We start from the raw sequence: 25,801 nt of genomic DNA, 5'->3' as shown, positions 1-25,801 counted from the left end.
AAGGCCAAGTAGAAAATGATTTTTGAACTATTCACGCTACTGTTTTCATTTGCACAAATAGCCGGGTGTTATAGTCAAAATCCTAACTGGTAGGCTGGCAGAATACAGCTAGTAATCAGAAGCCAGCTTTATTAGGAAACCTTTTAATTTAATTTTTATCTTATATTGGAGTATGGTTGATTTACAATGTTGTGTTAGTTTCAGGGGTACAGCAAAGTGATTTAGTTATACGTAAATGTGTATCTGGGGAGAAGGCAATGGCACCCCACTCCAGCACTCTTGCCTGGAAAACCCCATGGATGGAGGAGCCTGGTGGGCTGCAGTCCATGGGGTCGCTAAGAGTCGGACATGGCTGAGCGACTTCACTTTTCACTTTCATGCACTGGAGAAGGAAATGGCAACCCACTCCAGTGTTCTTGCCTGGAGAATCCCAGGGACGGGGGAGCCTGGTGGGCTGCCGTCTATGGGGTCGCACAGAGTCAGACACAACTGAAGCGACTTAGCTTAGCTTAAACGTGTATCTATCTATTCTTTTTAAAATTCGTTTCCTATATAGGTTGTTACAGAATATTGAGTGAAGTTCTCTGTGCTATACAGTAAATCTTTGTTGACTGCCTATTTTATATATAGTAGTATGTATTTGTTAATCCAAAAGACCTAATTTATTCCCTTCATCTTTCCCCTTTGTCATCCTTAAGTTTGTCTTCTATGTCTGTGAGGCTGTTTCTGTTTATCAGCTCACTTGTGTCATTTTTTATATTTCACATATAAGTGATATCACATGGTATTTGTCTTTCTCTGCCTGACTTACTTCACTTAGTATGATAATCCCTAGGTCTGTCCATGTTACTATAAATGGCATTATTTCATTCTTTTTTATGGCTGAGTAATATTCCATTTTCTATATATACCATATCTTCTTTATCTATTCCTCTGTCGATGGACATTTAGGTTGCTCCATGTCTTGGCTATTATAAACAGTGAAAACAGCTTTATTTTTTAATCTTTTGCTCATTCTTTACACTGTTTAGTGGGGAAGCTTCTCCTCTGCTGAGGATGACAACTCCTCAGGTGCAGTGAACTTTTTGCTGCTTCTTGGACAATAAGAGTCCTAGGCTCACTTTCAGCCACCAATATGGTCTCAAATCTGCAAGTAGAAGGGCTAGTCTTAGAGGTGAATCAGCATTCTAGGTTTGATTCAGCCTTAAATCTCTTTCCTTCCTGGGTTGGAGCAGGAAGCTGCAGTGGGAAGAGTGAGTGTGTGTGTGTGTGTGTGTATGTGTCTGTGTGTGTGTGCGTGTGTGTGCGTGCGTGTGTGTCTGTGTGTGTGTCTGTGTGAGTGTGTGTGTGTGTCTGTGCATGCGTGTCTGTGTGTGTGCGTGCGTGTGTGTGTGTGTGCGTGTGCATATGTGTGTCTGTGTGTGTCTGTGTGTGTGTGTGTGTGCGTGCGTGTGAGTGTGATGATTGGCTTCTTTATCTGTTCTCTTTCTCTTTCAGCCCCTTCTATCCCCTCCTTTCCTCTAGCTAACCATTTTCTGAACCCCCACCAGAGGGAGCATGAGGGCAGGAAGGAAAAATGGGAAAAGGCCCTGCTTGATCAGGTAACTTAGTGAAGAGGTTTCCTGCTCTCTGGGTTTAGCACATGGATAAAGAGATGACGTATATCCCTGGGGTCTTCAGATGTTCCTTGCTGGGTGCCTCTCACTACAAAACCCTGGTCACTGGCGAGGCCTGTTTTTCTTTTTTCCCTCCAAGCCTGCCTGGTACCATCCCTTCTATCAGACCCTGGCTCACTGGCAGTACAATGCACTGACTCAATGGACATGAGTTTGAGCAAACTCTGGGAGATGGTGAAGGACAGGGAAGCCTGGCGTGCTGCAGTCCATGGGGTCACAAAGAGTCGGACGTGACTTAGCAACTGAACAACAACAGTACACATAGACTTACGTTGTTGAAGTGTCCACTCTTCTCCCAGGTGCATTTTTTGAATGAGACTTACAACAGCTTCAGCCTAGTTCCTCCGTGATGCTCTCTGACTCATGAGCAACCCTCATGCTATCTCTCATACTAACAAATTCTTGGAGTGCCGTGGGCGCCAGCCCACCCTCTGGACCTGCCTTGCCTCAGTCCGCCATGCCTCCCTCCCAAAAGCAGGGGACATGGGTCAGACTCTCTGGATGGGTGCAAGGAAGTCACTTCCACTAGGGGGCAGTGAAGGGGAACCTCCCTGTACCCACCCTCCCTAAACCTCCCCACCAAGGGAGAATGGCCATAGCTTGCTCCAGAGAAATCTCTTCATAAATTATTTCCTCCTTCATACCTTACCCCCTCTTTAGTTTTTTTTTTTTTTAATTTATGTGTTTATTTGACTGCACTGGGACTTAGTTGCGGCATGTGGAATCTAGTTCCCTGACCAGGGATGGAACCCTGGCCCCCTGCACTGAAAGCATGGAGCCTCAGCCACCAGACCACCAGGGAAGTCCTCCGTCCTCTGCAGAAGGACACACGTGCATTCACATCCTCTCTTCCCATTTCCTTAACCACTGGACCCCCGAGGAAGTCCCTGTCTCCTCTTCGTATCCTTGATCTGGTTGAGGAGGCCAAGAGTCGTGGATCTATCCCCTCCATGCTTCCAGATTCACAAAAGAAATGATGATTGGGATCTCACCTTGGAACTTCACCTCTCATATGCGGATGTGTCTGGGTACAGCCCTCATTTAAACCCCACATAATGAGAGTCTGACATGAATAGGGCGTATGACTTAGACACCCTCTGCCCACTCACTCTGAGTTGCTGGGGTGAGTAATTTCTCTTGCTGTAACAGACTGGAAGTCCAGCTGATATTTTGACTTCTCTCAGATGCAAGGACCTATTATTACAAAGGGGTACAAATCATTGTACAACTAGGCGAAACCTGGGACATCATCCTAGCTTGACCACGAGTTAGCTTCATCTTCTTTATCACAGAGGGGTTGGACTCTGAGGGTGCTTTCACTTTCTCAGCCCACAGAGAGACAGGTGAAGAGACCTTGTCAGGGGTGGGACCTGGAGAGACATCTGAAGAGTCAGAACCCTAGCCTTCTAGCTGCACAGATTGGAGATCAGGGCACCATTGAGGGGGACTGAAAGGTACCCTGCCCTCTGGGAAGCTATGAGCCAACAGTCAACAGCTCCTTCTCTCAACCCCCTCACCCCAACCCCAGGCTCATCAACGAGAATGAAGTGAAACAGTGGCGAGACCAGGCAGAGAAGTTCCGGAAAGGTGAGGGGCTCTGCCTAAACCCACCACCTGCTTCCCACCCTCCCCTGCCCCTGCCCACTTCAGGATCATCCCCTAGCCTACTTCTTTTTTTTTTTTTTTTTTTTAAGTTTTAAATGTGCCATCTTTTTTCTTTCTAAAAAAAATTTTTGGCTGCATCACGGGGCATGTAGGATCTTAGTTCTCAGACCAGGGATTGAACCCATGACCCCTGCAGTGGAGGGGTGGAGTCTCAACCACGGGACCGCCAGGGAAGTCCTTCACCCTTAGGAGAAGGCACACACATTACGTCCTTTCTTCCCGTTTCCCCTCCTGTCGCCCTTCCACCCTAGAACACGCAGAGCTGGTGAGCAGGCTAGAGAGGAAAGAGCGGGAATGCGAGACCAAGACGCTGGAGAAGGAAGAGATGATGCGGACATTGAACAAGATGAAGGACAAGCTGGCGCGTGAGTCTCAGGAGCTGCGCCAGGCTCGGGGACAAGTGGCAGAGCTGGTGGCCCAACTCAGTGAAATCTCGGTGCGTGGCCTCTCCTCTCCTTTTGCAGAGCTGAGCTGGGACCTTCAGGTCAGGCAGGGAAAAGTGGGTGTAGGGAGGGACCAAGGACCCTAGGATGAAGGAGGAGAGAGAGAGGATCTCAGACCAGGATAGAGGGCACCCTTGTCTGCAAGGTCGGCACCTTTGTGTTAGAGAAACCATGTTCCTTCCTCCAGGGAAGCAGGAAGCACGCCTTGGAAAGCAGAGGGCCGGCTGGGTGTTGGTTCCCCTCCCCGCCTGCAGCTGGATGTCCTTGTGCAGACTGATCCTTATCATCAGTCTTGCTGTTGCCGGCAATGACTGACTTTGTCCGCTGTCTGTGTTTGACTTGTGGGTGCACCTGGGTGTTCAGGATATTTAGGTGTTCAGGATGCAGGGCGAGAAAACAGGGCTCAGCTTGTGTGGGCGGTGAGAACAGACTTTGGGGTCTAGCCTAGAGGGAGAATAAGAGTAAGGGAAGGCATAGTGACTGGGGACTAAAAGGCATCCTCGTTGATGGATTTGTCTTCCTGATGTCTCTATTTTCCCCACAGACAGGACCTGTATCTTCCCCACCTCCCCCTGGGGGCCCACTTACCTTGTCTTCCTCGATGACAACCAACGACCTGCCTCCACCCCCGCCCCCTCTTCCGTTCGCGTGCTGCCCCCCACCGCCACCCCCTCCTCTGCCCCCCGGGGGGCCTCTGACTCCCCCCGGTGCCCCACCTTGCTTCAGCATGGGGATGCCCCTCCCCCCAGACCCCTTCCCCAGCAGTGATGTCCCACTCAGGAAGAAGTGTGTCCCCCAGCCTTCACACCCACTGAAGTCCTTCAACTGGGTCAAGCTGAATGAGGTGAGTAACAAGAGATCTGTCTGTGGGTCCCTTCTACAGGTCGGGGCAGTCAGCCCATAGATCGGCAGCCTGCTGTTTGCAGATCTCCGTGGCGAATGCTTTCTTTGGTCGGGGTAAGGGTAGACACAGTGGATGCAGAACAGGGGGTTGCAGATGACAGGCTGTCTGTTGGGAAGAGCACAGAGAGGAGATGGTTTGGCATGTGGTGATGCTCACATTGGCAGAGCCACCTACACATGGAATATGAGTGTGCTGAGGGTTCATGGAGTAATGTAGGGCCAGTCAAGGATGCTTTCTAGACAAGGGCTTGGCTAGAATGCTAAGGATAGGGCTGATTTAAGGAAAAGGGTGGAACATATAGGTGAAGATCTTTGGCCAAGGTCTAGAGACGATCAAGACCAGTGTGTACAAAGGACTGAAATGATGAGGCTATGACAGGGTAACAGGAAAAGGACAAGGAAGAGTTTGATGTCAAGGTACAGCCACTTTGACATCCTCGTAGGGGAGGGTGCCTGCACTGGCTACTTCTCTAGACTGCTCAGCAGTGAGAGGTCCTCATGAATATTATCCACTAAGAACCTCTCATCCCAGGCTGACATGTGGGGCTTGATTCCTCTGTTGGATTCTCATGAGTGTAGAGATGTCCTGGGTCACATTGGACCTCTAGTAATTGAAGGCCAGTCCCAGCCTGGTCCAAGCCCTGCTCTGGTTCTGTGCTGTGTCCTCTTGCAAGGACCAGTGGCTTTATCCTTGAGGTAAATGTTGAGTTAGCCAAAGAGTTTGTTTGGGTTTTTCCATATCAACATGGAAAAACCCAAACAAACATTTTTTGCCAACCTAATAGATATGGTAGGTTTCCCTGGTGGCTCAGATGGTAAAGAATGCCTGCAATGCAGGAGACCCAGGTTTGATCTCTGGGTCAGGAAGAAACCCCAGAGAGGGGAATGGCTACCCACTCTAGTATTCTTGCCTGGAGAATTCCATGGAAAGAGGAGCCTGGTGGGCTACAGTCCATGGGGTCGCAAAGAGTTGGACATGACTGAACAACTTTCACTTCAGCAAGACAAGGGAACTGGCCTCAGTTAGCCTGGCCCATTCACACTGCAAAAACAGTTTGAAACTGGGACCAATGGATGCCCTCTGACCTTGTTGTATAGACCAGGGACTAACTCTTGGGGAAATCACTACTCTACAACTCTGAGCGTAAATTAGTTCAAATGGAGACTTAAGTAGGAGGAGACACAGTTTGCTAAGTAGATGCTCAGCTGTTTGCTAGGTGCCGTCTCCTGCTGGTAGACCAGCTAGCCCATCAGTCTGAGCTGCGCTTTATGTAAAGCTTTCTTTTATGGTGGGGAGGGGGCTGTGATGGATAATAACAAAGGATGAGACATAATATTGCCCTGAAAGAGCTTTGGATCTGGCAAATTAGGAAATGTGTCCAAGGAACTACCTTGAGGTCCTGGGGATGGGTTGAAGGAATGGTTCTAACTTCTAACCAAATCAGGTTTGGCTCAAACTAACTGTGTGGTCTGCAGAAATCATTCATCTTGTACCTGTTTGCTCATCTGTGAGATGATCTCTGGTTCCTTTTACCTCTGGTTTTGTCATCTAAGTGGAAAGAAAGACAAAGTATGAATATAGCCCATCCGTCACTTCCTGGAGCTCTGATGTAGAGCCACCTGCTAGCAGCACTTTGAAGCAATATCGTTAAAGTTTGTGACAACTGCATCGCACGGTTGTGCCCTGTAGTTGCTTCCCTGTGGTCTTGAGACCAGCCAGATAGACCAGCTGCATATGAGCAGGCAAATGGTTCCGCAGAACCAAAGGCTGTAGGCTGTGTAGAAATGTTCATTGTTCATGACCAGAAGTAGTATTTTTAAGTTGCTATTAAAAAAAGACTTTTGCTTTTGCCTCCCACACTTGCAATTTATAGTTTTGATCATGTAATGAAGGATTGATTAGGCATCTCCACAATTAAGGAGAACAGATAAGGCATCTAATATTTTTTAAATATTTTCATCTTAAAGAACTTAGTGCTTAGGATTTTCTCTGGGATCTAGCAATAATAAAGTGTATATCAATTCCTCAGGGACCCAGAACTGGCCAGAGTCTCATTCCTAGACTGGGAAGTCCAGGTTTGATGGAACACGTGTTGAGCTCATGTAGGGTGTGGGGAGTGTGGGGCTTTGAGTCATATTTGTCATCCCAGCCCCAAGCTTTTAATTGCATGGCTAAATTCAGGTCATCTCGTCATGTGGGCATTGGTTTCCCAACCTGTAACATGGGGGTAATGATGATAACCAGATCAAAAGGTTGTTGTGAGGATTGACTTAATACATGCAAAGCGACTGACACACAGAAAGCCTTTAAAATAAGAAGAGCAGGCGAGTTGCCATGAGTGCGACTACCACGCGTGCCGTACGTGTGCTCTCTCCCTTAACCCTCACTCCAGCTCCATCAGGCAAACGTGAGTGAGACTCAGTTTCCTTTCATGGGGCGGAGGAAGAGAAGAGAAACGCCCTCTTTGCCAGCTGCCCCACTTAGAGGCTGTGTGACCCCAGATGCTCGAGGGAAACATACTTTCTTGAGCAAGATTCCCTGGCCTGTAAAGGGTGTCCCTAGAGGGGCAGAAGTTTCAGGGATCTGGACTGGAAGTGGTGAAGTCTTGGCCGGAGCAGTGTGAAGATCAAATTTGAGAATGATTGTGTGACAGGGACACATTGGGGTGGCGTGGTGGCGTTTAGGATGTGGAAGATGTTAGGAAGAAATGTATGAGTCTCTGGCCCCAGACCTCAACTCCACCTTTACAGAGGATCCTAGGTTCTCCTGGTGACCACGGGGCAGGGGGAGTGTTTGGGAAGCAGTGAGGGGAGCTGGGTCCTCAGCCTGTTGACTCATGGAAATGTTTCCCCATGTTGACCCCCACCCCCCCGCCTTCCCCGGTCCAGTTCTCCTTCCCATCTCCTATCTGCCTCCCACGTACCCCATCCGAGAGCCTGGCTCCTCTCCCCAGTCCCCTACCCAACACGTGCCCACCCCCCCCCCCCCACACACACACAGAGTGGTTGTTTCTGCCATGAGAAGAATGTGTCTGTGTTGGCTTTGGCCAGTTGCCTGCATCCCTTGCTGTTCCCAGCTTCCCAGCCCGGCATTCCACGAGAGGGTCCCTGGCCTTAGGAAGGCCGCAGGAATGTCCCCACTTCCCCCCTCCCACTCTGGCCTTGCCTCCCCTTTGCAGAGTTTAAGAAAATAAAAGTGAGTGAAAGGTATGTTTCTCTCTCCGAGCCTTGCTGAGGGGTGATGGAGAGAGGGGGTGGCAGTGGCATTAGGAAGGTTCCCGGCTGCCCCCGCAGGCAGAGAGGTGGGGGAGGTTCTGTTTTAAAGGGCAGCGAAGCTCAGGGAGAGGCGAGGGGTCCTGGGTAGGGGCCTCTTGTCTCGGCTTCTAAGCCATTATTGGGATGTTGCAAGACTACTAGGGCATTCCCGGCATGGGTACCAGATCTTGTCCAGAACCCTGGAGTGGAGTTCAGTGCAAGGATCCTACCCAGAAGTGGACATTGCCTCAGCTGAGAGACCTTGGAATATAACCCTGGGCCCATTCCAGTCTCAAGGGATGAGACGGCCTCTGACCATCAGGAACTCATGGCAGAGTCTTGCTGGCCGGAACAGTCACTAGCAGGGCCAGGATGGCCCGGCCTCTGCTGTTTGTCCACTTTCTGGGAATCTGGGCAGGTGGGAGGAAGACCCCCGGGAGAGAAGACGACCGTCTCAGACACAGGACATGCCCGCAGCCCTGGGGACTTGAGGATCCCCGAGTATGTGGGGGCACTCTTCCTGCCATCACCACAGCCACCCGACCTTGCGGGGGGACGTCCTTTGAGAACACTGGCTTGGTTTTTTTCTGGAAGGAGTTTCATAGCCCTCTTCCATGCTTGCCCACCCGTCACTCCAGCGCTACTGTTGATTTCTGGGGTGTGCTGACATATGGCCCCAGGTGAAGAGCAGGAGTGGTCTCTCGTCGCTCCCCTGGAGCGGAGTGTTGAAGGGGGGACGCGGGGAGGAATCACCCCCCTTCTGAAGGCCTGGGAGCCTGGCTGCCTGCGTCTGTGTACCTGGAGGAGAGGTAGGGTCGGGGGGCACCAGCATCTCCATCACAAAGGAGCCGAGTCAACCACGGCCTCCTCCCTCCCCATGAATCTTAGGAACGTGTCCCTGGCACCATATGGAATGAGATTGATGACATGCAGGTGTTTCGGATTCTAGACCTCGAGGACTTTGAAAAAATGTTTTCAGCTTATCAGAGGCATCAGGTAAGACCCTGCCCGCTCTGGTGTCTTGAGTCTTGGCCTCCAGTCGTGACTTGACATCATCCCTTGAACTCGACCCTGAGCCCCTCCTTGCCTTTCTTCCTCCCTCCCACATACACTAATTGATTTTATTCTTTATCAGGTACCATGTTCTTTCTGGGACATGAACTGGGGAGGAGGGGTGCTGTGCACAGGGGAAGAATCCCACTGTATTAGTTTGTATTTACCCATCGCGGGATGATGTAATATGTTATCCATTTCTCTCCTTGGTCTTGGAGCGCTGGAGGCAGAGGAGCAGGGCCAGGCCACTGCGGACCTAGTTCTTTTTCTGGCCCAGGACCTAGGAATTATACCTACAAGGCACGATCACTTTTCAACCGCTTTTTCCACTCTGCTCTCATATCCTGACACTCCCACGAGTGGAGCAGAGGATCTCGTGTCAAGGATGGTGGCGCTGCTCCAGGTCACACTGAGGGGTTGAAGCTGGGCGGGGCAGGCCAGGAGAGGCCCCTGGGCTTTGCTCTGAGGATGCTGTGCAGAGGTGGATCAGCAAGCCTGCTCTTCCCGAGGCAGGACAGGGAGTGGGGTGGATAGCAGGATGCAGGGCCAACCCGAGGCGGTAGCTGCCGGGATGACCACAAATGCCAATTCTTCGATTTCCCCCTCCCATGAGTACGAGGGCGCAGAACTCTGCACAGCAGAGCTGGGGCCTTCCTCGGAGGTCCAGTGTGGAAAGAGGCCTCGGTGCCTCTGCTTTCGCTCTGGCCCTCCCGCAGGGTTTGTTTATTCTCTGGGCTGTGCTGTCTTCCGTGTTTTCTCCACTGAGTCCGGGGTTCCAACCCCGAGGACGTCCCCCAGTGCCTGCGAGAAGGCTCTGAGCCCTCCTGGGTCTGCGTGTCTCGGCCGATCTCCTCACTGCTTTCTGCCAAGCCCGGAGCTGTGGGTGACCCCTCCTGAGGGCAGACAGGGCTGAGGGCACGGTGACAGCTCCGGGGCAGGGAGTGGGGCCTAGCCAATAGCCAAAGGGCTGCGGTGAGGGTGGGGCTCTGCCCATGCCTTAGGGTTCTAGAAAAACCCAACGGTTATTTGCTTAGCTTAAATGTAGGTGCTCAGGGTGTCTGATTCTGTACCCCTAATCCAGGAAGCACTTTTAGCCCCATGGACATGTCTGCCTGGTATGGCCCAAGCAGCCACTGTGGCCCGACTGGGGCCGGAAGAGGTTCTTTGGGGCATTTGCTGCTCCTGTGATCAGTGCTCCTGAGCGGGCACCAGGGAGGGATGCAGAGGATGTGCGGGGGGTGGCGGAGGATCAGGCCTGGCCTCCCTGTATTTTGAGAGTCTTTCTCCAGGCCAGGGTTCCAGCCTTGCCTGCCCAGTCTCCAAGGTCCTGGGGTAGGACCAGGTCCAGTAGGGAAGGCGGGACTCTGGGGTTTAGGACAAATGGGGCCTGCCCCCACCCCACCCCCAGTTTGGGGATGAGGAAGAGTTAAGATGGACAGCGCCCTGTTCTTTCTCCTCTGAGCCCTCTCAGTCTATCGCCCCATTTCAGAGCTGGGCTCACACAGAGGACTGTCACTCTGCAGGTCGCCCGGACTCTGGGGGATTGAATTCACAGCCGTAGAGCTGGAGAGATCCCAGAGGCTGCATTGCCTCTTTGGCCTCCTCTTTCTGTCTTGGGGTCCTGGGCGCATGGGACAGGGACCGTCCTGTGCCCTCTGCCAGTCCTGAGCTGGTGACTTCAACCCCACCCGGGTCAGGAAGGGAGAACCAGGTGTGAGCTCTGCCCCCTCTGCTTCCTTGGAAGTCAAAGGACAGACGGGGGCAGAGGGCAAGGGACAAAGTTCAGGGATGTCTGCTTTCCTCTGTCTCAATGAATGCGACATGCACTTGCTTTGAGCTCAAGTTCAGTTGTGGTTGTGTCTCCTCCCCTGTTTTGGAAGAATGAAGTCATGCAGGGGCACTGGGATGCTCTATGTGGGAGAGGGAAGAAGTGCAGTCAAAGCCTGGGTGGGCAGCTTGGGGGGCCCGTCCGACCAGGAAGTGGTGGTCTCCCTGGGCACGGGGCACACAGATGAGGCTGCCTGTCCTCCGCTTGGTCTGGCTTCTTTGTGAGTGCATGTCTGCTGGAAGCAGCTCGTGTTTGGTGCTACCTGCAGTCTCCATCTCCAGCCATGGGGGGCTCTCCCTTGGGGTGGGGCAGACAGAGTAGATGCTAAGGGGTCCCCGTTCCTTTCCTGCTACTCTTGGGTCCCCAAACCTCTTGGCTAACGTTATGCATGTTTGATTCTCTATTGGCTGTGGCTGCTACCTGCCTAGGAGCTGATAACTAATCCTTCCCAGCAGGTGAGTCACTCTTGGGGCTCTGGACACTATAACTCTTAACCACTGTCCTGGGCTCTGCTGCCCTATACTGGGCTCCAAAGAGGGGGCTTGTCAGTTCTACCTTCTGCCTTATTACTCATCTTAACAGGGTGGCATCAGGTTGGGTCCCCAAAGAAAAAGTGGAAATGTAGGGAAAGGAGCTAATGCAAACAGACCCCCACCACAAGGGAGGTGAACGTCTGCAGAAGTGAGGAAGCTTCTAGGTCTGTTGTCTCACCCACAAGGCCCAAGGCAAGGCCGTCCTATAAGACGGCACAGGTTGGGCACTGCACAATTCCAGGGGCACAGTCCACACAGGCAGTGATGTGAGTGGCCGCCCCTGGAGCATGTGCATGGAAGGACCTCCCAGAGGAGGAGCCAGCCTCCTGTGTACCTCATCAGGGCCCAAGGGAAGGCAAGAGGACGGTCTCTGATTTCTTGGGAATTGCCTGCTGGAACCCCAGAGGAGAGAACTTTGCAAGGAATTGTGCCTCAGTTTCCTCCCCTCTGAACTAGTGGATACTCTCCACCCTGGGCACCTTGGGAAGCACCCAAAGTCCTCAGGGGTCCAGGAACCATGGCCCTCTGGGGACTTGGAGCCAGCTTCTCACCATAAGATCAGCGGGAGGAGGCTCTCTGGGCAGGGTGAGGGGAGTGGGGGTTGATTGTCTGGGATCTGGCATGGGTCAAATCCCACTGCCCGCAGCTATAGGGATCAGTAACTCCCCCTCTAGCCTGCCCAGAGAAGGCAGTGTCTGAACAGGGGGCTTCTCATTGCCCCCAACCCCTTCTAGCCCAGGCTAAAGTCCCAGAGCCTCGAATTAGTCAGCTATTAACCACCCTCCTTTCTCCCCAGTCTTGTTCTTTCCTTTTCTTTCTTCCGCTCACACCAGGAGCATTCCCTGGTTGGCACTGGGGTGGCTCATGGGCTGGGGTTGGGGGTGGGCAGGAAGAAGACTGGGGGAAACACACACCTCACCCTTGCCACTTGGCTTGTCGGTTGCAGAAAGAGCTGGGTTCCACTGAGGACATCCACCTGGCCTCACGCAAGGTCAAAGAGCTGTCTGTTATTGACGGCCGGAGGGCACAGAACTGCATCATCCTTCTCTCCAAGTAGGTGCCCGCCCTGCCTCTGTGGCCCTGCCCCAGGGAAGGTTGTAGGTGGGAAGGATGCGCCCCCAGAGAGTGGAGGCCTGGGCTGGGGCTAGAGAAGAAGAGGAGGGAGCTGAGTGCCTGGGGAGAGAGGGACTGGCAGACAGATGGGGTGGTGGTGACCTCTGGGCTCCCCCCATCTCCCAGCTATCCCCTGGGAATGGCAGGGCGCCCCTGATCCAAGCATCCTCTCCCGGGAGCCCCCGCGGAGCAGCGGTGCAGGCTCTGCAGACAGGAAACTGCCCCAGGCACGAGGCCCCTGACCTGCCTGGTCGGCGTCTGGCAGTGGCATCGCTCTAAGCCCGCGGAGGGCCCCGCTTGGCTTAGGCCACAGAGCAGCATGATGTCAGCCCCCAAGCATTTCCCGCGGCTGCAGAACAAACAGGGCAGTGTCTGGGCTAACAGCCTAGCTTCTGTGCGGGGCCTCCCGCCTGAGCTGGGGTCAGAGGGCACCGCCTCCCTTACTATTCTAGTGCTGCCCTAGGACACGCATCCCCGCTTTCCTCCCACAGGGCCCCAGGGCTCGGTGTCTCCCCCTCGATGGCAAGGGAGACTTCTGCTTGCCCGCTCCCGATGGGCTGTGTGTGTGTGTGTGTGTGTGTGTGTGTGTGTGTGTGTGTGTGTGTGTGTGTGTGTGTGTGTGTGTGTGTGTGTGTGTGTCCCTGTCTCAGTCTACACTGAAGATGACCCTCTTCCTCCCAAACGTCCCCATCAGTGAGGATAGAGACTCAAGCAAGAGACCAGAGTACTCACGTCTCTGTTTAGGGACTAAAATATCTCAGGCTCAAGTTAGAGAGGGAACCGGGTGAGTTTAGTGTCAAAGGTTTTACCGAGCAGGGAGTGCTATCAAAGGTAAAGGAGAGAGAGAAGGCCCCGGCTCTGGTTTTGGAAGGAGGAGGCCAGGGGTCTGTCCTGGGCAGAGGGGCCAGGCCAGGCTGCTCAGGGTGGGGTTTTGCCATAGGTTGAAGCTGTCCAATGAGGAGATCCGGCAAGCTATCTTGAAGATGGACGAACAGGAGGACCTCGCTAAGGACATGCTGGAGCAGGTGAGGCCCCTGAAACTAGGGGGCAGCCGTATCCCTTCCCGACAGTCCCCAGGGAGGCTGAGACTCTTAGGTCAAGGAGAAGCCAGGCTGGAGGAGCAAGGGAGAGGCTCATAGAAACTTCCCTGGATCAACCTCTCTGAGAGGAGACCAGAACAGACTACATCTTTTCAGGGGCTTGAGGCCCCTAGAAAGGAAACATGAGGAGTGATTCCCCCATGAGTCTCAGGGCAAAGACAGTGGCTGCAGCCATGTGCTGCTGAGGGCTTCCTTGATGGCTCAGCAGGTGAAGAGCCCGCCTGCAACGTAGGAGACACAGGAGACACGGATTCGCATCTCTTCCTCATCAGTCTGCTGTGTCCTTCAAGAGAAACCCAGAAACTACCAAGCAAAGCCACCATTAGTTGGACATTGAAATTAAGAACTCTGTTGATCAAAAGGCACTGTTACCAGAGTGAAAAGGCAAGACAAGCTTTAGACCTTTGCACAAAGATCTCATAATCAGAACAGAGGACTTTACAAATCAGTGAGAAAAATGACAACCAACCTAAAAATGAGCAAAAGATTCAAATAGGTACTTTATAAAAGAGAATCTCCAAATGACTCAATACCATCCCTCATCAGAGAAATACGGTAAAAGATGTTCAGTACTATTAGCCATCAGAGAAACACAGAAAGTCACAGTGAGGGCGAACCAGCCACCCGCTTAAACAGCTAAAACCGAAGAGGCCAACAATGCGAGCTGTTGGCAAGGGTGCGAAGCAACTGGAACTCTCATTTGGTGAAACGATTCTGGAAAACAGTTTAGCAGTACACACACCTATTCCATTTCCCAGCAATCCCACTGGGTACAAATACTGACTATAGGAATATTCATAACTATTTATAAAACCCTCAAACTGTTAACACCCCAACTGTCCATCAATAGGAAAGCGAACAGATTGAGATATATTCCCACAGTAGAATAGTGCTCAGCAATGAATGGGCTTTCCTGGAGGCTCAGATGGTAAAGAATCTGCCTGCAATGCAGGAATCCTGGGTTCAATCCCTGGGTCAGGAAGATCCCCTGCAGAAGGGAATGCAACCCACTCCAGCATTCTTGCCTGGGAAATCCCATGGACAGAGGAGCCTGGTGGGCTACAGTCCATGGGGTCAACAAAGAGTCAAACACAACTGAGCAACTAACACTTTCACTTTTCACTTTCATCAATGAATAAAAAATGAATTCAGTTCAGTTCAGTCGCTCAGTCGTGTCCGACTCTTTGCGACCCCAGGAATCGGAGCACGCCAGGCCTCCCTGTCCATCACCAACTCCCAGAGTTCACTCAGACTCACATCCATTGAGTCACTGATGCCATCCAGCCATCTCATCCTGGGTCACCCCCTTCTCCTCCTGCCCCCAATCCCTCCCAGCATCAGAGTCTTTTCCAATGAGTCAACTGTTCGCATGAGGTGGCCAAAGTACTGGAGTTTCAGCTCTAGTATCATTCCTTCCAAAGAACACTCAGGGCTGATCTCCTTCAGAATGGACTGGTTGGATCTCCTTGCAGTCCAAGGGACTCTCAAGAATCTTCTCTAACACCACAGTTCAAAAGCATCAATTCTTCGGCTCTCAGCCTTCTTCACAGTCCAACTCTCACATCCATACATGACCAGAGGAAAAACCATAGCCTTGACTAGACGGACCTTTGTTGGCAGCGTAATGTCTCTGCTTTTGAATATGCTATCTAGGTTGGTCATAACTTTCCTTCCAAGGAGTAAGCGTCTTTTAATTTCATGGCTGAAGTCACCATCTGCAGTGATTTTGGAGCCCCCCAAAATAAAGTCTGACACTGTTTCCACTGTTTCCCCATCTATTTCCCATGAAGTGATGGGACCAGATGCCATGATCTTCATTTTCTGAATGTTGAGCTTTAAGCCAACTTTTTCACTCTCCACTCTCACTTTCATACCTAAATGTGAATGAGTCTCAGATATTCTGTTAAAGAAACCAGACCCCAGAAAGAGCACACAGCATCATTTGTTCAAGAATAAGTTCAAGAATAGCCAAATATGGGACTTCCCTGGTGGTCTGGTGGTTAAGACTCTGCACTTCCATTGCAGGGGGAAACAGGTTCAATCCCTGATCAGGGAACTAAGATCCCACACGCTGTGTGGCATGTCCAAAAAAAATAGCTAAATTTGATCTAAGGTGATAGAGGTCAGTTGAGAGGCTACACTGGAGGAAGAGGTGGCTTTCTTATTAAAGTAGCACAAGGGAACTTTGCAGGGGATGAAAATCTTCTGTATCTTAATCTGGATGGTTCAATTCATGGATTTGTTGTTATTCAGTTACTAAGTTGTGTTCGACTCTTTGCAAACCCATGGACTGCAACACGCCAGTCTTCCTTGCTCTTCACTATCTCCTGGAGTTTGTTCAATCTCATGTCCATTGAGTCAGTGATGCCATCCAACCATCTCATCCTCTGTTGCCCCCTTCTCCTTCTGCCCTCAGTCTTTCCCAGCATCAGGGTCTTTTCCAATGAATCCACTCTTCACATTAGGGGCCCAAGAGTTAGAGCTTCAGCATCAGTCCTTCCAGTGAATATTCAGGGTTGATTTGCTTTAAGATTGACTGATTTGATCTCCTTGCTGTCCATGGGACTCTCAAGATAGTTTTATCAAAATTCACTTAGTTGTACATTTAAAATGCTATGCTAAGTCACTTTAGTCATGTCCAATTCTGTGCAACCCCATAGACGGAAGCCCACCAGGCTCCCCCGTCACTGGGATTTTCCAGGCAAGAACACTGGAGTGGGTTGCCATTTCCTTCTCCAGTGCATGAAAGTGAAAAATGAAAGTGAAGTCACTCAGTCGTGTCTGACTCTTAGCGACCCCATGGACTGCAGCCTACCAGGCTCCTCCGTCCATGGGGTTTTGTAGGCAAGAGTACTGGAGTGGGTTGCCAATGCCTTCTCTGACATTTAAAATGAATGCATTTTATTTTATGTAAATTATACCTCAATAAATTGATGGAGAAGACTCTTGAGAGTCCCTTGGACTGCAAGGAGATTCAACCAGTCCATTCTAAAGGAAATCAGTCCTGAATATTCATTGGAAGGACTGATGCTGAAACTGAAACTCCAGTACTTTGGCCACCTGATGAGAAGAACTGACTCTTTTGAAAATGCTGATGCTGATGCTGGGAAAGATTGAAGGTGGGAGAAGAAGGGGATGATAGAGGATGAGATGGTTGGATGGCATCACCGACCCAATGGACATGAGTTTGAGTAAACTCCAGGAGGTGGTGATGGACAGGGAGGCCTGGCATGCTACAGTCCATGGGGTTGCGAAGAGTCAGACACGATTGAGCAACTGAACTGAACTGAAATTGGTGGTAAATAATCTGCCTGCAATAAAAAGATGGTAAAGAATCTTCCTGCAATGAAGGAGACCTGGGTTCAATCCCTGTGTTGGGCAGATCCCCTGGAGAAGGGAATGGCTACCCACTCCAGTATTCTTTCCTAGAGAATTCCATGGACAGAGGAGCCTGGCGGGCTACAGTCCATGGGTTGCAGGAGTCAGACACGACTAAGAGACTTTCACATACCTCAATCATGTTGGTTTAAAAAGAAAAAGCTCATTGAGCTGTACACTTAAGAACACTGTATGTAAGTTTACCGTATGTAAGTTATAGCTCACTTTTAAAAAGTGAAAAAGAAGGAAGGAAGTCTGGAGCTGGGTGCCCTGAATCCCTTGGAGCAGATGAAACATGAACCACCCAGACGAGGATGCGTCTCTGACAGAGCTGGGGGGGCCTTCCTCATCTGAGCCTGGTCAGTGTGGGGGGGTTTCCGTTGGCTGCAACCCCATGACAGCCTCTCACCAGTTTCGTGACTTTCAACTCCCCTTCACAGCTCCTCAAGTTCATCCCGGAGAAGAGCGACGTTGACCTCCTGGAGGAGCACAAGCATGAGATCGAGCGGATGGCCCGCGCGGACCGCTTCCTCTATGAGATGAGCAGGTCAGAGCAGCGGGCGTGGCAGGAGGCAGCGGGGGCGGGGGTGCTGGAGCTGGCCGGGATGGGGGCTGCCTCGCCATGCGGATGGCCTGCGCAGGCGCCTTCCTCTATGAGATGAGCCGGTCAGAGCAGCGGGCATGGCAGGAGGCGGCGGGGGCGGGCAGGTGGAGGAGGAGCGGGGCTGGAGCTGGCCAGGATGGGGGCAGACCGCTTCCTCTATGAGATGAGCCAATCAGAGCAGCAGGCATCGCAGGAGGCAGCGGGGGTGGGCAGGCCAAGGAGGGTGGGGGGGTGGGCAGGCCAAGGAGGGAGGGGGGCTGCCTCACCATGCAGCTCACCCTGTCCACAGGATCGACCACTACCAGCAGCGGCTGCAGGCTCTCTTCTTCAAGAAGAAGTTCCAGGAGCGGCTGGCTGAGGCCAAGCCCAAAGTGGAAGGTACGGCCCAGGACTGGGGAGCAAGCCTTGGGGAGGGGTGGGAGTCAGTGGACAGGCACAGAGGGAAACTCCTTCCTTATTCTTGATTCGCCCCCAAAACCAAGGACAGGATGTGAGTCTATGCTTTTCGTAGATGTGGCGCTTGTGTATATGAGCACCCATGCCAGCCCCGCACCCTGTTCCCCGGGCTCAGCATGCAGACTCTTGAGGCCACAGACCTGCTGCTCTCTGCCCCAGCCTGGGACGGAAATGCTGAAAAAAGGATGATAATAGTAAGCAGCTAGCACCCTTCTTGGCCTGGACTAACCCATCGTTGCCCTGCTTGGGAGAGGTCCGAGGTGCAGAGAAGACCTCCAGACACGTTATTTGAAGTGTGAGCTACTCAGAAAGTAGGGAACTTGGGTGAGGTGATCCCCAGAGGCATCTGATTTTCTGACCTGGGGAACTTCTCCCACCTATTTCAGGTGGAAACTTTGTAATTAGACAAGAAGCACAGGTCAAGCACTGTGTGAAGCACGGGCCGTGGATGGTCCCGTTTGGGGGCCCTTCTCTCACCTCTAAGATGGATCTGTGTCAGTGGCCCGAGGCTGTGTTACTACTGGTGTTGGTGGAGCCGGGGCTGGAATGCAGATGTCATTCTTCAGAATCCAGCCCTTCCCTCTTGTCCTGTCCCAGAGGGCATGTGGAACTGCCTGGGGATGGCAGAGGATGGAGGGGCAGGGAGCCTGGGGGAGGGGCAGGTGGTCAGGAGGGTGGGCAGCCCATGAGGGCCCCTAGGAGAGAAGCAGGAGAGGCTGTGGGCCCCTGTGTGGCGAGAACAGGCTGAGCAGGTTGGAGACAGCCTGTGTACTGGATGCTGGGGGGCAGGCTTGGGGCAGAGCAGAGCACGGGCCCCCTCTGCTGGACACCAGGCTGGCCCGCACGCCCTGGGAGGCCAGGTCCGGAGTATGGTCCTTCCTGGAGTTTGATGAGCTGCTTCGGGAGGACTCTGGGGGGTCAGGTGGGGCATGACAGAACTCGAGGCTGACATTTTCTGTAATCTGGACACACACGCACATGTGCACACACACAACAAGGGGTCTTCAGGCTGTGTGATCACAGATAACACGTCTGAGCAGGAAGCAAGGGTTGAGCAGTGACGCGGCAGGGCTGTGGTCTGGAGGCATCTCCTGCCCTGCTGATGGGCGAGTCCTTACTTTTGTTCTGCTGCTGACTGTCTCTGGGGCCTGAGGCAGGGACACAGGGGTTCAGCCCAAGACTTGTGCTCAACTATTTGTGCGTCTTGGATCAGCGGAGCAATTGTGAGCAATGGCCTGCAGTTTGGTGCTGTGGAACTAGTTTAGCCACTGGGTAGATTTAATCTCAGATAATTCTGTTCCCAGGAGCTCACTCCTAAACTCTCCCTAAGAAACATTCCTGCGAAAGCTAAGATTTTGCCTGTCCCAGCTGGTTGATAAGCTGTTAACTCTCCTCCCTCGCATCCATCCATCCATGCCCAGGCAGGGCTTTTGGGTCAATTTGCCAAAAGTCAATTCATCAAATCTAACAAATTTACCAATTCTCCTATGAATATATTCATGAACATAGTCTTCTTGTATATATTCTTCTTATAAATATGTTCATTGCTGAATATCCCAAATTCACCAGTTCTCATTATGAACATATTTACAGAGTATAGTCAAGATGAATATGGCTTCACATGGAAATATATTCTTATGAATATATGTATGAATACATTATTCTTATGAGTATATCTAAAATGTGTCCATGGCAAATGGCGATTTTTCCGTTTATACTGATGCCCTTTGAATTCTTATCATTTTCTGTTTTGTCAACATTTTAGCATTTTTAGGATTCCTCTGCAGATTTTTCAGATAGCATATCAATCTAAGAAAAACTACCACAACCAATATATGTTGCCAGAAACTTCCCAAGTGGCAGTAGTGGTAAAGAGCCCACCTGCCAAGGCAGGAGACACAAGAGATGCAGGTTCGGTCCCTGGGTCGGGAAGATCCCTTGGAGGAGGGCGTGGCAACCCACTCCAGCATTCACGCCTGGCGACTCCTATGGACAGAGGAGCCTGGCGGACTACAATTCATAGCGTCACGCAGAGTTGGACACGACTGAAGGAACTTAGCACGCATGCATGCACTTAAACTCACGACTGGAATGTGCACTTTGAAAAGTGCACAGACCCTAGGAGTCCTAACTGATGAACCATCCCAAAGTGAATTCACCTGTGTGATCATTGCTGGTCTCTTGTTCAGCATTATGATTGTAAGGAACAGTGGGCTATTTATTTTCAGTGCTGCATTTTAGTCCATTGTATGAATATACCATAATGTACTTAATCTAATCTAGATGTAACTTTTAAAAAAAGGCAGACTAGGAACCACTCAATTACCTTTCAAGAGGAACGCTACTGCTAGGTGGCATATGTTTGAGTTTAGAAGCCACTGACCAACCTACCTTCTCGTTTTTTTTTTTACAGCTTTTGGACAGTTACTTACTTTAACTGCCTTTGAAGAGTTTTGCATACTTTTAGTCAAATGACTCTTATTTTATCTTCATAGCAGCATCTTACGGAATGTTTAGTTTGGCAGAGGCTAAAATCATAATACATTGGCTTGATCTTCTCATCACATTTAATAATCCAAGATCATATTCTTTAACCAGAAGCCAAATTTTCAGTGTAGGATTTGTGTCCCAATTCTGCATACCCACCATAAATACAGAATTGCCAAGGGAAGGGCCAAAACAGCCTATCAGAATGAAATACTCAAGTTTTGGTGACGGGTTGGCCTTAGATTGCTTGTATTTCCAGCAAAGGTATCATTTAAGGCATTAGAGGGAAATTTTTAAATGTCTAAAGGTTGAAGGACATTTTTAAAAGCTATTCAACAGGCTGTCATGTAACCTAACCTATTTAATCAAATCTAAGGCACCATCAACTGCAAAGCATAACATTATCGAAGAAAAAATATGAGACTATTGCAGTTGATGTTTTAATTTGACAGGGATTTTTTTCCTTTCCAAAAAAATCAACAAAATACAGCACTTCAAAAGAGGCAGAAATAGTCCCATAGTATGTACCATGCTGAAATTAAAAATTTTAATCACTAGGTTTATAAAAGTAAAGGCTTTCCCTGGTGGCTCAGATAGTAAAAAATCTGCCTACAATGCAGGAGACCCAGGTTACATCCCTGGTTGGGAAGTTCCCCTGGAGAAGGGAATGGCTACCCATGCCAGTATTCTTGCCTGGAAAATCCCATGGACAGAGGCGCCTGGTGGGCTACAGTCCATAGGGTCACAAAAGAGTCACTGAGCAACTAACACTTTCACTTTAGAAAAGTAAAAGTATTATATTCTTGCATATATCCATAGGAAAAAACAGTAATCTTTATATGTAGGAAAGATACGTTCTCAAGTCTCGTCTTAGGAAATGTTGGCACATTTTGAGAAAGGGTTATGTGGCTGAATTGGCTTTTGGTGAGTTTGTCGGCTTCCCCCGGAAGCAGGCAGGTGTGGAGAGGCTTGTCCTCTGGGACATGGGAATAGCCTCTGCCCCTCTGAAGGTGACACTTGACGACTCCTTTTCTGGACTCTGGTGGCACCATCCGAGGGTCCAGGAGCCCCGGCGTGTGCAGGGCTCTCACCTGTCCCTCCTCCCCCAGCCATCCTGCTGGCCTCCCGGGAGCTGATCCGCAGCAAGCGTCTAGCGCGGATGCTGGAGGTGGTCCTGGCCATCGGCAACTTCATGAACAAAGGGCAGCGTGGGGGCGCCTACGGGTTCCGGGTGGCCAGCCTCAACAAGATCGCTGACACCAAGTCCAGCATCGACAGGTGGGACCTACCGGCTTCTGTGGCCCCTCTCTCACCCCGCGCTGGCCTCTCCCTTCTCCCCTCTCCTGTACATGTGTGCTGTAGCTCCGGTCGGTCATATTCAATTCTTTGCGACCTGTGGACTGCAGCCCACCAGGCTCCTCTGTCCGTGGGATTCTCCAGGCAAGAATACTGGAGTGGGCTTGCCATTTCCTTCTCCAGGGATCTTCCCAACCCGGGGATCGAACTTGCATCTGCCTGTGTCCCCTGCATTTGCGGGTGGATTCTTTACCCACTGAGCCACCGGGGAAGCCTTCCCAAAATAGGTCACAGCTTTCCCCTAACACCTCAGCCTAATTTCTGCCAAACTTTCGTTCCCAATTCCCTTGGCCCCTGACCCTGACCTGACTTTCACCCACAGAAACATCTCTCTGCTCCATTACCTGATCATGATTCTGGAGAAGCACTTCCCTGACATCCTGAACATGCCCTCTGAGCTGCAGCACCTTCCAGAAGCCGCCAAAGTCAAGTGAGGGGACCCCCTGAGGCTTCCTTTTCCCTGTGATCATGTACTCTCTCATCTAAATTTCCTCCTTCGGGGCTACTCCAGGCTGACTAGGAATGAACAGTGTCTTGGGGCTTGCTCTGGGGGAACCCAACAAAAGACACTAGGAGTTGTCCTTTAGTTGCTAAGTCGTGTCCGACTCTTGCGACCCCATGGACAGTAGCCCGCCAGGCTCCTCTGTCCATGGGATTCTCCAAGCAAGAATACTGGAGTGGGTTGCCATTTCTTTCTCCAGAACAAAAGACACTATTTGCTGTCAAATCCTCATTTCAGAGATTCTCCCAGGAAACGCAGTGGGGAGTGGGGAAGGGAGGCAGATGGGAAGAATGCCAACAATGGGAGTGTTGTTAAGTCAGTTACCACTGCAGGCATCAGAGCTTAATCCTGCTTGCAGAGCTGGGCAGCAGCATGGGGCACTCACTCTGCTTATCCCCCCAAACTGCAAAGGAGGGGAACCATCATCTGTCGGTCCCTGGCTGAGGGGTTTTGGGGGGGGCAATGACTCTGTGACCGCCCCCCCCCCAGAAAAAGTGCTTAGTGGTTGGAAGTCAGGGCTGCACACTGGGATGGATGGTCCGAGGAGCTATTGGGTGGGGGCACCAAAGCAATCTGCTACAGGCAAGAAGTCAGTCCTAAACATATACAGGCTGATACAAGCATCTCCAAGAGATGCACAGTCAGAGCTCAGAGGGGAGGTGATTTGCCAGGGCCACAGGTTAGTAGCAAAAGCAGAGCTGGAACCCAGGCCCACTGAATCCCAAGGCCACTGGGGTTGACACTGCCCTGAACTAACCCCAGCTCCTCTCCCTCCCTTTGTCCCCTCCCCACCCCCCACCCCCCACCCCCAGCCTGGCAGAGCTGGAGAAGGAGGTAGGCAACCTCAGGAGGGGCCTCAGAGCAGTCGAGGTGGTGAGTACATCGTCTGTGCCCGCCTGGGTTTGAAGGGATGCTGCCTGGGTTGGTGGCTGCCTGTCACTGGGCCAGAGGGTGGAACCCCAGCTGCACATTCTGTTGGAGGCATCTCTGTGACCCAAAACTCCTGGCGGGACTGACAGAGCAGCTGGTGTAACGGACACAGCCCCCAGCACAGAGTGGGCCCTCAGGAAAGGGTAGCTGAATTATTCAAGGCTTAGATTTAGACTCCTGAATAGGGGACATCCATCCAAGACAGTGCAACCTGTCACCATAGAGGGGATGGGAATGAATGGTGAATTAGCCACATATTAAGGGATGGGATGGGGAGGGAGCTGGGAGGGGAGTTCAGGATGGGGGACACATGTACAGCCATGGCTGATTCATGTCAATGTATGGCAGAAACTACTACAATATTGTAATTAGCCTCCAATTAAATTTTTAAAAAAAAGATTGATTCAGATGGATGGGAAAGAGGATCTGCAGGCCTTGGAAATGGCTCATGGCAGGTAGCACCCAGTGTGACACTGGGGACCACTGTCGTCATCCTATTCCAGCTCTAAGGGCTTCTCCGATGATGCGCTGTCTCTGGTACCCAGTATGGGGTTGGCCCGTACTCCCAGAAACTGGAGCGCCTTCTCATCTTCACCGTGTGGGGGTGGGTAGGCAGCTAAGGGAGTAATGGGTTTAGAGAAGTAAGAGAAAGAACCTTTTGTTGCCATTATTGTGGCAGGAGGGGGGACGCTTCCTAATTTATAGCTCTTTTAAGCACTACCCGAAATGCGAAATGCGCTCCATGAAGCAGCAGCATCGCATGGAGATTTGGAAATGCATCTCACACTTTAATCCGCCCATGAATTGCCTGAGGGGCTTATTAAAATGCGGATGCTAATTCTGAGTGAGCCCAAGAACCTATTTCATAGAAAACTTCACGGTGCTGGTCCCAGGACCTGGAGCAAGATGGCAGTGGGGAGGAGGGAAGGATTAAGGCAGGAGACTGGCTGAAAGCTCACACTCTTTGCCACCCCTAGACCTGGAGGCTTGGGGTGTGCCCCTTCCTAAAGACTCAGAGCCGGCAGCTGGCAAGAAGGGTGGGGGGTGGGGTGAGCCGGGACTCCTGACTCCCGTCCTGGCACAGGTCTGACCAGCACTTGACTCTCCCTCCTCAGGAGCTGGAATATCAGAAACGGCAGGTGCGGGATCCGAACGACAAGTTTGTGCCGGTCATGAGCGATTTCATCACGGTCTCCAGCTTCAGCTTCTCAGAGCTGGAGGACCAGCTCAATGAAGCCAGGGCCAAGGTAAGGGGGCCCCAAGCCTGCAGGCTGACCCCACCGCGACTCCTCTCCACCTGCACCACCCCCACCACAGAGGGCGCAGAGGGACCCACCCAGAGGCACAGAGCTTTGAGGAGGAACCTGTCCTCACTCCTGCAAGAAAAGCAACTCTGTTGTAAAACTTACCATCCGCGACCAGTGTCAGGCACCTTGTTGAGCGTTCTCCACCATCTGCCTCACCACCCACCTTATGGGTCTCTTGAAGGGGTATTGTCCTATTCGACAGATGTGCGACATCCAGTGAGGTTAAGTAACTTGCCCAAGGTTGCCCGGCTGTGCTAGACAGAGCTGGGTGAAGCCTGACTCCAGAGCCCAGCTCTGCCTCTCCGGCAGGCATGCCCCTGGACCCCTGCTGCGAGAATCCTATTGAGATGTGGGTCCTCATTCAGGGTCTGGGTTGGGGCCGAAGATTCAGTCTTCCAACTGGCTTCTGGGAGGTGTCCCTGCTGCCAGTCCAAGGAGCACGCTTAAGAGTCATGAGGGCTGTCTTAGAGGGTTTTCAGCAGGTTGAATTACAGACGTAGCTGTCAGTAAACAGTGCCAGGCACATGGCTAGCGCCCTACATCACTAACTCATTTAACTCCCCCAACATCATGAAGTAGTCCTGTTATCCCCATTTTACAGATGAGGAAACTGAGGCACAGAGTGGTTAAACAACTAGCCCAATAACTAGATGATCTGACATCCTTTTGGGTTCTCACCAGGCAGGTCCGGGCCTGTGCATGTGCTTCCCTAGCTCTGTAGCTCCTGGTCCTGTACCTATACCCTAGTGGACCCAGAGGTGGCTTGGGTCCCTCACCTCTGGCAGGTGTCAAGCCTTTCCTTCAGCCTTGCCCTTACCCCGGATGACAATGGGGGATCTCCCCTCTCTATTCCTGCCCCCTCAGCCTAAGGTCCTCTACCCGGATGAGCTCTGCTCTGGCTAGAACCCACCTGCCCACTGGGCTCAGGCAGGGGACCCTCCATCAACCCTTCTCTCCCAACAGTTCTCCAAGGCCCTGACACACTTTGGGGAGCAGGACAGCAAGATGCAGCCGGACGAGTTCTTCGGCATCTTTGACGCCTTCCTGCAGGCTTTCTCAGAGGCCCGGCAGGACCTGGAGGCCATGCGCAGGAGGAAAGAGGAGGAGGAGCGGAGGGCGCGCATGGAGGCTATGGTAAGGGGGCCGCTGGGGGCTGGGCATGTGCGGCTGAGAACAGCCGAGCAGGCGAGGGGAGCGCGCACTGGGAGCGGG

The 25,801-nt window shown here is 51.8% G+C and overlaps 1 protein-coding gene across 3 annotated transcripts in view; it reads left to right on the top strand.

The window, feature by feature from the left end:
- Window positions 1–25,801, top strand: part of DAAM2 (dishevelled associated activator of morphogenesis 2) — a 130,730-nt gene that overhangs the window by 101,838 nt on the left and 3,091 nt on the right. For 2 of the 3 annotated variants that reach the window (XM_018038890.1, XM_018038891.1), the window contains exons 12-25: window positions 3,205–3,263; window positions 3,593–3,777; window positions 4,329–4,628; window positions 8,831–8,938; window positions 11,252–11,278; window positions 12,303–12,409; window positions 13,410–13,494; window positions 17,388–17,494; window positions 17,841–17,929; window positions 21,604–21,772; window positions 22,173–22,280; window positions 23,165–23,225; window positions 24,398–24,529; window positions 25,553–25,723. In XM_018038890.1, coding sequence (XP_017894379.1) covers window positions 3,205–3,263; window positions 3,593–3,777; window positions 4,329–4,628; window positions 8,831–8,938; window positions 11,252–11,278; window positions 12,303–12,409; window positions 13,410–13,494; window positions 17,388–17,494; window positions 17,841–17,929; window positions 21,604–21,772; window positions 22,173–22,280; window positions 23,165–23,225; window positions 24,398–24,529; window positions 25,553–25,723 — 1,708 coding nt within the window. The remainder of the gene's footprint in view (window positions 1–3,204; window positions 3,264–3,592; window positions 3,778–4,328; window positions 4,629–8,830; window positions 8,939–11,251; window positions 11,279–12,302; window positions 12,410–13,409; window positions 13,495–17,387; window positions 17,495–17,840; window positions 17,930–21,603; window positions 21,773–22,172; window positions 22,281–23,164; window positions 23,226–24,397; window positions 24,530–25,552; window positions 25,724–25,801) is intronic. The other variant, XM_018038892.1, reaches the window with a different exon arrangement.

This window comes from Capra hircus, chromosome 23 (assembly GCF_001704415.2).
Source record: "Capra hircus breed San Clemente chromosome 23, ASM170441v1, whole genome shotgun sequence".
Lineage (NCBI taxonomy): Eukaryota > Metazoa > Chordata > Mammalia > Artiodactyla > Bovidae > Capra > Capra hircus.
This window is presented reverse-complemented; position numbering and strand designations above follow the sequence as displayed.